Source organism: Rana temporaria, chromosome 2 (assembly GCF_905171775.1).
Source record: "Rana temporaria chromosome 2, aRanTem1.1, whole genome shotgun sequence".
Lineage (NCBI taxonomy): Eukaryota > Metazoa > Chordata > Amphibia > Anura > Ranidae > Rana > Rana temporaria.
Genome location: NC_053490.1, coordinates 25799864 through 25812422, shown reverse-complemented (window position 1 = coordinate 25812422; position 12559 = coordinate 25799864). Strand labels below are relative to the sequence as shown.

General features: G+C 47.9%; 1 protein-coding gene across 2 annotated transcripts in view; it reads left to right on the top strand.

Annotated features, from left to right (window-relative positions):
- The window catches only part of CCDC90B (coiled-coil domain containing 90B), a 77068-nt gene extending 65131 nt beyond the window's left edge, over positions 1–11937 (top strand). For both annotated transcript variants that reach the window (XM_040339975.1, XM_040339974.1), the window contains 3 exons: positions 378–431; positions 10461–10575; positions 11714–11937. In XM_040339975.1, coding sequence (XP_040195909.1) covers positions 378–431; positions 10461–10575; positions 11714–11769 — 225 coding nt within the window. In that variant the 3' untranslated portion in view covers positions 11770–11937. The remainder of the gene's footprint in view (positions 1–377; positions 432–10460; positions 10576–11713) is intronic.
- Positions 11938–12559: the final 622 nt, after the last annotated feature.

Genomic DNA, 12559 nt, shown 5'->3' with positions numbered 1-12559 from the left:
CAAAACGCAGTGCAGGAAACTCGCATTCCGTGTGCGTTTTCCACACCGCAATCAAAACGCACTGCAGTTGTGATCTACAGCGGGTATCAATGTCGCGCTGCTCCCAATGATGACCCCAAATGCAGGTCACATATGCGTTTTGCCTGCACCCGGATCGCGTGGTTCCAAAGTAGCATGTGATCAGGTTGCAATGCGTTTATAAAATCAGCGCTTGCGCTACTTTTGGTACGGTGGGATTTTCAGCCCGTTCAAAATGAATGGTGCTGAAATCGCATCGCACTGAACTGCATGGGAGTCGCGCTCCTGAGCGATGCCTAGCGTGAGCCGCCAGTTCTAAAACTTACATTACAGATAATAACATCTTTCTTCTATTTCAGTTCACAGATCAAGAGAAGAAGCTGATGGAAGCCAGCACAGAGTTCCATAAAAAGGTGATTTCTAACAATTGCTCCCCAGGAAATATTCCAACAAAATGAAACTTTACATAAAAATAATGCGCCAAATTTTAAACTTTTTTTTTCACCATTTGCAAATAACTTTGTTTTGTAGAAGAAAGATCATTTTTAGTGTAATTTTTTTTAAAATGTGAACAAAATTTATTTTTACAATATTTATAATACTTTGTAACCACTTCAGCCCCGGACCATTTTGCTGGCCAATGACCTTGCCACTTTTTGCGATTCGGCACTGCGTCGCTTTAACTGACAATTGCGCGGTCGTGCGACGTGGCTCCCAAACAAAATTGGTGTCCTTTTTTTTTCCCCACAAATAGAGCTTTCTTTTGGTGGTATTTGATCACCTCTGCGGGTTTTTAGTTTTTTGCGCTATAAACAAAAATAGAGCGACAATTTTGAAAAAAAAATAATATTTTTTACTTTTTGCTATAATAAATATCCCCCAAAAATATATAAAAAAAAACATTTTTTTTCCTAAGTTTAGGCCGATACGTATTCTTCTACCTATTTTTTGTAAAAAAGAAAAATCGCAATAAACGTTTATTGATTGGTTTGCGCAAAAGTTATAGCGTCTACAAAATAGGGGGTAGTTTTATGGCATTTTAATAAATATTTTTGTTTTTTTACTAGTAATGGCAGCGATCAGCGTTTTTTATCGGTACTGCGACCTTATGGCGAACACTTTTGACACATTTTTGGGACCATTGGCATTTTTATAATGATCGGTGCTATAAAAATGCATTGATTACTGTAAAAATGCCACTGGCAGGGAATGAGTTAACACTGGGGGGCGGGGAAGGGGTTAATCATGTTCCCTGGGTGTGTTCTAACTGAAGGGGGGGTGGGACTGACTAGGGGAAATGACAGATCGCTGTTCATACATTGTATGAACAATCAGTAATTTCTCCCCCTGACAGGACCGGGAGCCACAGCTCCCGCTTCTCGCTCTGTAAGGAGCGATCGCGGGTGCCCAGGCGGTAATCGCTCGCACTGAGGGTGAGCAGGGGGCGTGCGCCCCTAGTGGCTGCAATGCAAAATCACTTTATATTACGTAATTTTGCGCAGCCGAGCCGACCTGCTGCCGTAAAACTACGGTGGGCGGTCGGCAAGCGGTTAAACCACCTAAGGTCGGGGGGCGTGGCCAGGACAGGCATGTGAGAGGACGCATCTCTCACAGCTCCCAGCGCTGATCCGGTATTGATCCTCCCCCGGCCGTTATTCCGGTTCGAGACCGCCATATGCTGGAAGCCAGCACTCCCGGGACCACAGCGGTACCACCACCGGCGTTGTGCACCAGGGGAAAGACCCGCAAAGGACAGGTGGAGATCGCGGGGATGGAGGCCCAAGATGGCGCCGCCGCGCCAACTGCCAGAGGGACGCCTCGTGGAGCGGACAGAACGGGCCCCAAACAGGGTAAGCCTGCCAAGACCCAGGGAAAAGAGGCCCCCAGGGACATGCTTTACTATGCCCAAAAGATGTCTGGAACGGGGGGGCCAGAACAACCGTCCCGCTCCGGTGCCATGCACCAGGCTAGACCCGCAGCACAGGGCGACAGTGTCCCACTATACTGGGGGGAGGAGGAGGACAGAGAAGGAGCAGGCCAGGGACCGGAGGACGAGCAGGCCCCAGACGCACAAGCTGAGAATGCTGTGCAACCCACGCTGGCAGACATACTTAAAGCAGTTAATAAATGTACTGCATCTGTGGACACTTTGAAGGAGCAGTTTGGTTTACTAAGGCAGGATATGCAAAAGATTCGTGAACGTACTACTGCAGTGGAAAGCAGAGTCAGTGAGGTGGAGGATCAGCTGCAGCCCATGGCCCAAGACACCAGAGCTGCCCTGCAGATGGCAAGAGACGCTTATGACCGCGTGGAAGACATGGAGAACCGTCTCAGACGCAATAATGTCCGTATAGTAGGGCTGCCGGAAAGGGTGGAAGGTAAAGACCCCACCATGTTTGTAGAGAACTGGCTGATTGAACTTTTTGGCAAAAATACGTTGTCACCATTCTTTGCGGTGGAAAGAGCCCACCGAGTACCTTCGCGCCCACCGCAGCAGGGGGGCCCCCCTAGATCCATCCTGGCAAAACTACTCCACTACCGGGACAGGGAGGCGGTGCTGCGTCAGGCTCGGGAGCGAGCTAACATCCAACACAATGGCGTCCGGGTGTCATTTTACCCAGATTTTTCGCAGGAAGTACAACGGCGCCGGGCCAAATTCCTTGATGTAAAAAGGCGACTGCGACGGATACAACTCCCATATGCTATGCTCTACCCAGCGAAGCTCCGGGTGGTGGTGCGGGGTCAAGCCCAATTCTTTGAGTCTGCAAAGGAGGCCATGTCATGGCTGGATAGAAACGAGCAATCTTTACAACGCCAAGCACAGGAGGAGGGGGAGTGAGGCATGGGCAAGTTATTTTTACTTTTTATTTCTTTGGTTTTGCCTCCAGTCACTGACTATGCAAGATTGAAATGTTTCTATGCTTCCCTGCTGTCCCTTTTTTAGGGGGGATCCCCTACAATTTGCCTGTTTGAATATTCCTTTTTCACTTACCCTTTGGCCGGGGGAAATTATGATTGGCAGCACATCGTGAGGAAAGCTGTTCTAAGTAAAATGATTTCTGTGACTGAAGTAAGCCGACGTTTAGTCGCACAAAGTGCTGGAGCCGCCCTGTTGGTGGACACTGATGTTTCGGGACCCGTTTGGTCCGCAAGTTATGCTAACTTTTGTTTTTCTAGCTACCATATGAAGACAGAGGTACATCTTAACAGACTTGGGCCGTTGGCCCTTACGCAAGATACTGTGCAGGAGAGGACAGAACTGGGGGGTGGCCCGTTTTCCAGACGGTGGGGTCAGACTGTGCATTTTTGCCCACAAGTATATTGCTTTCTGATGTTAAAGGAAGACACCCATGGCTAAGGTACCTATTGTGTCATGGAACGTGAGGGGTATGCTTTCTCCATTGAAACGCACGATGATATTTATGTGTTTAAAGAAATTTCTGCCTGGGGTGATATGTTTTCAGGAAACACACCTGACTGCGGATACTGTGGGCTTTTTGAAATATGTGTGGGCGGGCAAGGCATATCACTCTACACACACCTCCTTCTCTAGGGGGGTGAGTGTACTAGTGCACAATGCCCTGGATTTCCAGGAATTTGACAGTGCGGTAGACTCTGAAGGTCGCTATGTATTCATCCATTGCAAAATTGGTACATTGATTTGTGTATTGGCGTGTGTTTACATCCCCCCGCCGTTCACGGCAGCGGTGCTCAGGCTCCTCCTTTCCTTTTTAGGGGGTAGGCCGGAGGTTCCGTTGCTCGTGATCGGCGACTTTAATTGCTGTCTGGACCAGGTGGCGGATAGACATCCGTGCCCTAGGCCCTCTGCCCTCGCTAGGAGTACTCCCCTGGCGCGGTTGTTGCAAGAGGTGGGCTGGACTGATATCTGGAGGCACCGTAATCCAGGGGGCAGGCAGTTCACGTGCTTCTCGAAGACGCATGGCTGCCTGTCCAGGATAGATCTGGGGGTGGGTAACGCAAGCATGCTTCCACTGATAGCAGACCTGTCGCATAGGCCCCGTAGTGTGTCGGATCACTCGGCCCTGGTGGTGCAACTCTGCGTGGCACCGCAGGGGAACCTGGTTAAGGCACCATGGAAGCTGAATGCATTTTGGTTGAAATTGATTAGATCCCACACCGAAATAGAGGACAGTATACGGAGGTATTTTGTTGCGGAGGAGGGGGTGGAACGAAATGTGCTACAGTGGGATGCCTTTGAGGCTTATCTTAGAGGCCTCCTCATACGGGAAGTGACTGGGGTGAAGAGGGCCTCTGCTGCATTACTGATAGAAGTGGAGAACAGGGTCCAGGAAATGGAGCGGGCTTACATTACAGATCCTTCTGATTCGGCCAGGGAGTCCTGGCAGGCGGCTCAGTCCGCCTACCAGCAGTTGCTCTCCTCGTCAGCAGAAAAGAAGAGATTCTTTGCCAAACAGGCGTTTTTTGAGGAGGGTGAGAAAACCGGCCGTATACTGGCACGGATTGCGAACTCTCATCAACGGTCACCTGAGATAGGGGCTATTAGAGCTAGGTCAGGAGGGGTAGTCTCTCAGCCAGACCAGATTATGCAGGAACTGGCGGGTTTCTATGAAGCCCTGTACAGTTCCGGCGCGGCATACACCCAGGAGGATCTGGAGCTATATTTGAACCAATTGACCTTCCCGGGACTGTCAGATAATCAGCGTATTTCGCTGGAGAAACCAGTTACTGTTGAGGAACTGCAAGAGGCAGTCAGTGCCTTCCCTAATTGTAAAGCCCCGGGGGAGGATGGGCTGCCCATGGAGGTATACAAACAGTATTCGGGGGTGTTGCTGCCACAGCTTTTGCAGGTTTTTAACAGCGCCAGGGAGGGAGGGACTTTGCCCCCTTCCATGTCCAAAGCAAATATAGTACTGTTACTTAAGCCAGGCAAGGACCCCGTGGACCCGGGGGCCTACCGTCCCATTTCCTTATTACAGAGTGACGTTAAGATCCTGGCCAAGGTGCTCGCCATCCGGCTAAATGGGGTGGTGACTTCCATAGTACATGGAGACCAAGCTGGGTTCATGCCTAACAAATCAACGGCGGTTAATTTGAGAAGGTTGTTCCTTAATATACAAGCGCGGGCAGACAACATGGGCAGTAGGGCTCTACTATCCTTAGACGCAACAAAAGCCTTCGATAGTATCGATTGGAATTATCTTTGGACCGTTTTGCGGAAATTCGGATTTGGCCCTATCTACATTTCCTGGGTGCGGCTGCTGTACAGCCAGCCGCAGGCAGCGATACGGACATTTGGCTCGTTGTCGGCGGGCTTTGCACTGAGGAGGGGGACTCGGCAGGGTTGCCCCCTGTCCCCCCTCCTCTTTGCCCTGGCTATTGAGCCGCTGGCCATGAGTATCAGGGCTAACCCCCGCATCACCGGTTTTTGCTATGGCGACATGCAGGAAAAGGTGATGTTGTATGCTGATGATACGCTTCTGCTGCTGGGAGACACGGATTCCTCCCTTAGAGAGGCTATGATGGCAATCACAGAGTTTGGAAAATTCTCTGGCTTGCTCATAAACTGGACAAAGTCAGCACTGCTTCTGTTGGATGGTGATGACACACAAGTAATTAACGCTGTTTGCCCCTTATCCATTACTTCATCCTTTAAATATCTAGGGGTACAGGTAACGGCCCGGCCACGAGATTTCATACATCTAAATATTTCCCCCCTGTTGTTGAGGTTTAGGGATAAGGTTAAAACTTGGAAGGCCCTGCTTCTGTCGGTTGCTGGGAGGGTGAATCTAATCAAGATGATACTCATGCCGCAACTGCTGTACTTTCTACACAACACCCCCATGGTCATCCCCCTGAAAGTCTTTCACACCGTGAACAGTATTTTTCGGGGACTTATCTGGAAGGATAAGAACCCTAGGATTAAGTTGGAACACCTGCAGAGACCTAAAGATAGCGGGGGATTGGCGCTGCCAAACCCCTGGCTATACTATTTGGCGGCTCAGATGCAGCAGCTGGTTGGCATGTTTCGGCCGACGGTGCGGTCCTCGGCTCAGAGGCTTATGGAGCACACCGTGGGCGGAGGTCCGATCCCTGAGGCGTTGGAGGCGCAGGCATTTGCTAGACCGCACAAGAAGCTCCCCACATTTAGTCTGATTCAGAAGGTATGGAATAAGGTTAAATATGTCCAAGGCGCAGAGGGTTACACGAAGTACAGTCCCATATGGCTAAACGACACGTACACTGAACTGGCTAAACTACAGTCCGGTGCCAGGTGGAAACACTATGGGATTACACACCTTACCCAAATATTCCGAAACGGGGTACTTCGCACGTTTCCGGACTTGCGGGAGGCGTTTGGCCTGCCACAGTCCATGTATTTCTCATACATACAGTTGAGACACGCAGTGGCGGCACAGGGTCGCTCCTCTGAGTGGTGCCTGTCGCCGACCCCTGCTTTTGATCTTCTGGGGGAGGCTGGGACGTCTAAGGGCTTTATCTCCCAATGCTATGCCATCCTGTTGCAGTATGTGATGAAGCAGCATCCCCTGAAGATACGGGAAAGGTGGGAAGCTGATGCAGGGGACTTGGACGGGGAACAATGGGAGGAAATTTTTCAGGCAGTAGGCAAGTGCTCACTGAATGTCTCACAGAGGCTCACGCAACTGTACATGTTGTTACGAATATATTATACCCCACACAGACTCCATAGAATGAACCCACAGCTCGACCCTACCTGCACCAGGTGCAAGAGAGACCATGGAGACCTGATACATATGCTGTGGAGATGCCCAAAACTCCACACATATTGGGCGGGAGTCGTGAGTACCATCAACTCAGCATTTGGAGTGTCTCTTCCGCAGGACCCGAGGGCTTGTCTCTTGGGGGCTCTGGAGGAGTATGAATGGGAGGAGATGGACAGGGAGGCGGTGCAAAGGGTCTTATTCCAAGCTAGGAAGCTCATTATGGTTCACTGGAAGGCCGAGGCTCCTCCGACGCTGGCTGAATGGATCAATAACATTGGGACAGTGCTGAGGATGGAGAAGGTGATATATCAACACAGGGGTAATGCCCAAAAATTTGAGAAGTTATGGGCAAAGTGGCTGGATGTGCCGGGTCTGGCCCCTGTGGACCTGGTGATGGACAGGCTTCTGGGCATTAATATTGGGTGAGGTGGGCATTGAGCCAATTGTCGGGAGGGAAATGTTTGACTTGCTTGGGGGGGGGGGGGGGGTTTACCTCCTGTTCATAGATGTATTCTGAATATGTGGCTGTCTCGCTGCAGATCTTTATTTTCCCCGCACTGTTAAGGGGACTTTGTATACCTTGTACCTCTGTAAACTAAACTAAATAAAAATTTTGTTGGATTAAAAAAAAAAAAAAAACACCTAAGGTCAGTTTTATTGTCACGGGCGGCACCCCTTCGCTGGATCACGTGTGTGTGTGTATATATATATATATATATATATATATATATATATAGCGCCAACCAAAATAAAGCTCTATTTGTGGGGAAAAAAGGACATCAATATTGTATAAGTGCAACGTCGCACGGCCGCGCAGTTGTCAGTTAAAATAACGCAGTGCCGTATTGCAAAATATGGCTTGGTAATGAGGTGGGGGGGGTTAAATCTTCCAGAGGTCAATTGGGGTTAAAAAAAAAAATGACTACTGGTCAAAAATTTTGTCATTTTATTACATAGAAAATAAAATATCTTTGCTAATTTTCTTTTAACGTTTTCTAAGTCAACCTTTTTTCCTTTATAATAATCAAAGGCTGGATACTCTCATATAACCCAGTCATGACACGATAACTCTTCTTGCTCACCATGGATGACGGCAGCACTCCCTTTGTTAATAAAGCGGTGGGATTCCCAGTGTACATTGTATAATTCATACACACTTGGGATTCTGAGGCTGATGTGTGTACATTATGTCCCCCTCCGAGCATGCGCCGCCGCACTCCCTAGTACAAGCAGAGATGAGATCTGTTCTATTCATGGCCAGGATTTGATCAATTACAGATGAGACCCTTGTAATATTCATATCTGATTTTAGAGTAAAGTTTCTGAGATGTCAGGACTGGTTTGTCCTTTAAAATACTGAATACAAAGTAGATTTGATGTCTCATATTTCCTACTTAAAGAGATATTTTACATGGGAGTGTGAGGCCCTGCTACAAGTATAGGCAAAGGATCAGTAATGCATTTCATATGCAATATTCTTTTGTACCACAATATAGTTCCCTAAATAAAAGAGTTTTATACAAATATATATAGATATATCTATAGTTGTGTGTGTGTGTGTATATATATAAAGGCCCGGATTCAGAAAGGAGTTACGTCGGCGTATCTCCAGATACGCCGTCGTAACTCCGAATGCGGTCCGTCGCATCTCGGCGCCTGATTTATAGAATCAGATACGCCTCAATGTTGCCTAGATACGAGCGGCGTAAGTCTCTTATGCCATCGTATCTTAGGGTGCAATATTTACACTGACCGCTAGGGGCGCTTCCCAAGACTTCCGCATTGAATATGCAAATTAGGTAGATACGCCGATTCAGAAACGTACGTCCGCCCGGCGCATTTTTTTACGTCGTTTACGTTCGGCTTTTTCCAGCGTAAAGTTACCCCTGCTATATGAGGGGTATCCTATGTTGGGTATGGACGTCGTTCCCGCGTCAAATTTTTAAATTTTTACGTCGTTTGCACAAGTCGTTCGCGAATAGGGCTGTACGTAAGTTACGTTCACGTCTAAAGCAATGACGATTTGCGGCGTCATTTCGAGCATGCGCACTGGGATTCTTTAACAAACGGCGCATGCGCCGTTCGTATAAAACGTCAAATACGCGGGGTCACAAGTAATTTTAATAAAACACGCCCACATCATCCACATTTGAATTAGGCGGGCTTACGCCGACACATTTACACTACGCCGCCGTAACTTAGGGCGCAAGTTCTTTCTGAATACGGTGATACGTTGCGCCCGCCTATAGATACGTAAATGTAGCTGAATCCGGGCCATAATCTCTATCTATCTATCTGGTATAAGGATATATGTGTCTCAGAGAAATCAAACAAAATTCTAACAGTGGGTGGCCCTGCTGGCTCAACTGAAATCAATGAATCTGTTCGCTTTGCCAATAGAGGCGCAGTGACAATTGTCGACCAACCAGCATCTGCAGGCACTGTGCAGATATTCTGACCGCCAGCACTAGCAACTGTCAGAATGCAAAAGCCTAGCTCGGGGGGGGGAGACATTCATCCATCCCATTTATATGGATGGAGGAATCTTCTTGATTTTATGTGTTCAGCCCCTGAGTCCAGGGACACCGTGAGCGGTAAGGGATAATATAATGAGGATAGGAGGGGAGTCCAGGGACATCATCAGGGGTAAGGGATAATATAATGGGAATAGGAGAGGAGTCCAGAGACATCAGGGGTAAGGGATAATATAATGGGGATAGGAGGGGAGTCCAGAGACATCATCAGGGGTAAGGCATAATATAATGGGGATAGGAGTGGAGTCCAGGGACATTATGAGGGGTAAGGGATAATATAATGGGGATAGGAGGGGAGCCCAAGGACATCTTTAGGGATAAGGCATAATATAATGGGGCTAGGGGGAGTCCAGGGACATCATCAGGGGGTAAGGAATAATACAATGAGGATAGGAGGGGAGTCCAGGGACGTCATCAGGGGTAAGGGATAATACAATGAGGATAGGAGGGGAGTCCAGGGACGTCATCAGGGGTAAGGGATAATATAATGGGGATAGGAGGGGAGTTCAGGGACATCATCAGGGGTAAGGGATAATATAATGGGGATAGGAGGGGAGTCCAGAGACATCATCAGGGGTAAGGCATAATATAATGAGGATAGGAGTGGAGTCCAGGGACATCATCAGGGGTAAGGGATAATATAATGGGGATAGGAGGGGAGTCCAGGGACGTTATGAGGGGTAAGGGATAATATAATGGGGATAGGAGGGGAGTCCAGGTACGTTATGAGGGGTAAGGGATAATATAATGGGGATATCAGGGGAGTCCGGGGACACTATATAAGGGGTAAGGGATAATCTAATGGGGATATCGGGGACACTATATAAGGGGTAAGGGATGATTGAATGGGGATAGGAGGGGAGTCCAGGGACATTATCAGGGTAATATCAAAGTCCATAAAGACATGGATGAACACCTAGAACGAAGACTGCGAGCCAGGACTTCTCGTCCAACATCAGTGCCTGACCTCACAAATGCACTTCTGGAAGAACGGTCAAACATTCCCATAGACACACTCCTAAACCTTGTGGACAGACTTCCCAGAAGAGTTGAAGTTGTTATAGCTACAAAGGGTGGGCCAACTCAATATTGAACCCTACGGACTAAGACTGGGATGTCATTAAAGTCCATGTGCGTGTAAAGACAATGTGGAATTTTTTTATGTACTTTCTACGTTTTACAGAGTGCGACTACCGATGGTGTCATCACAGAGATCCACAAGAAGATCGATATAGACATCGCTTCTCTAAAAACCCTCATGGAGTCCCATAAACTGGACACCATCCGTTATTTAGCCGGTAAGAAGATTGGGCTTCACCAATTGGTTCATTCTGTTTTTTATGTTTCGTTGTCTGTAGTGGTTGAGATGGAAAGTTTTTTAAGAAGAAAAAGATCTCCTTTACTAAAGGACCATTCAAGATGAGTTAAAGTGGAACTTCACCCAAAAGGGGGAAGTTCCGCTTGGGGGTGGGTCCCTGGTTTTGACATCGCGGCAATCGGAGCAACATTTGGCACCTTTCAGGGGGAGGAGAGAGCAGATACCTGTGTAATACAGGTATTTGCTCCCACTTCTGGGCATAGATCATCGCGGTGACCAACGCCACGTCGGGCGCTTACTCCATCCTGCTGTCTTCTGGCGCGGCGGGTGTATTACTGTTATATCGTGTAAGGGGCGGAATTTAAAATTGATGGAAAGAGCTGATAAATTGGGGGTGGTTTTAGCAATAAACTAGACGTCTTTGCGAGGCGTGTTTAAACAAATGAAGGGCGGGTCCCGCAAAGACGTCTAGTTTATTGCTAAAACCACCCCCAATTTATCAGCTCTGCCCATCAATTTTAAATCCCGCCCCTTGCACGATATAACAGTAATACACCCGCCCCTTGCACGATATAACAGTAATACACCCGCCCCTTGCACGATATAACAGTAATACACCGTAATACACTGTTCTTCCCAATGATGGGACATGGTTCCTCCCAATGATGGGGCACTGTTCCTCCCAATGATGGGGCACTGTTCCTCCCAATGATGGGGCACTGTTCTTCCCAATGATGGGACACGGTTCCTCCCAATGATGGGGCACGGTTCCTCCCAATGATGGGGCACGGTTCCTCCCAATGATGGGGCACGGTTCCTCCCAATGATGGGGCACTGTTCCTCTCAATGATGGGGCACTATTCTTCCCCCCTAATACTAAATGTGGCATTGTTTTTACTACCAATAATGCCAGGAATATTTACACTCCGCTGGCCACAGTCTCCCCCCCCCCCCCCTCCGAAGCCTGAAGGGCAATAAACTGGCCCTTTGTTTAAAAAGTTTGGAGACCCCTGGTTTAGGGGAATGGGAACTTCTCTATAGGCATGGATGTATGGTGAAATGCTTTTGTTTCATGAATTATATTAAGCTTATATATATTTTTTGTTTTTCCTTTTTAGGCTCTGTATTTGCTTGCCTTGCCATAGCCCTTGGATTCTACCGACTGTGGAAATAGTAGAGCAGACCGCGTCTAAGGGAACCTGTCACTTCGCAGCAGACATATTACTGATAGGGGGAAGGGTAAGGAACGCCTTATCGCGAAACTGCAGTTATAACCGTTGCCTAAAGAAGAACTGCAGTCTGCTCACATAATTTGTAATAAAAACATCTTTGCCATTCTGAAGCTTCCCTCCAACCACTCTCCATATTATTTTATATATATATTGTGATTCTGTACTTGGCAAATATGCCGCAGAAATCTCCCTCCGATGAGTCTGGCTGCAGCCATTTTAACTGTGGGCAGCTGAAGCTGCTGCCTGTTCACTTCCTGGATTTACATAGAGGAACACCTCCAGCTCTGAAGCTCTCATTGGCTCTCTTATGACTCATCTTTCCCTCCTTTCCTGGCAAACTCTCACGAGAGAGAGAGCTGTGCATGATGTCATAACCCTAGGCTAGGGATCCTCAAACTACGGCCCTCCAGCTGTAGTAGAACTACACTTCCCATGAGGCATTGTAACACACTGACATTCACAGACATGACTAGGCATGATGGGAATTGTAGTTCCTAAACAACTGGAGGGCCATAGTTTGAAGACCCATGCCCTAGGCTAATGACCAGACAGGAAACAGGAAGTGGGCTGTATAAGGTACTACTGGCAGAGAAAAAAAGATTTTACTACCCAAAGTTAAAACAACAACAAGGGCAGAAGATTTAATTTCATTATTATTATTTAGGTACTTGTATAGCGCCGTCAATTTACGCAGCGCTTTACATATACAATGTACATTCACATCAGTCCCTT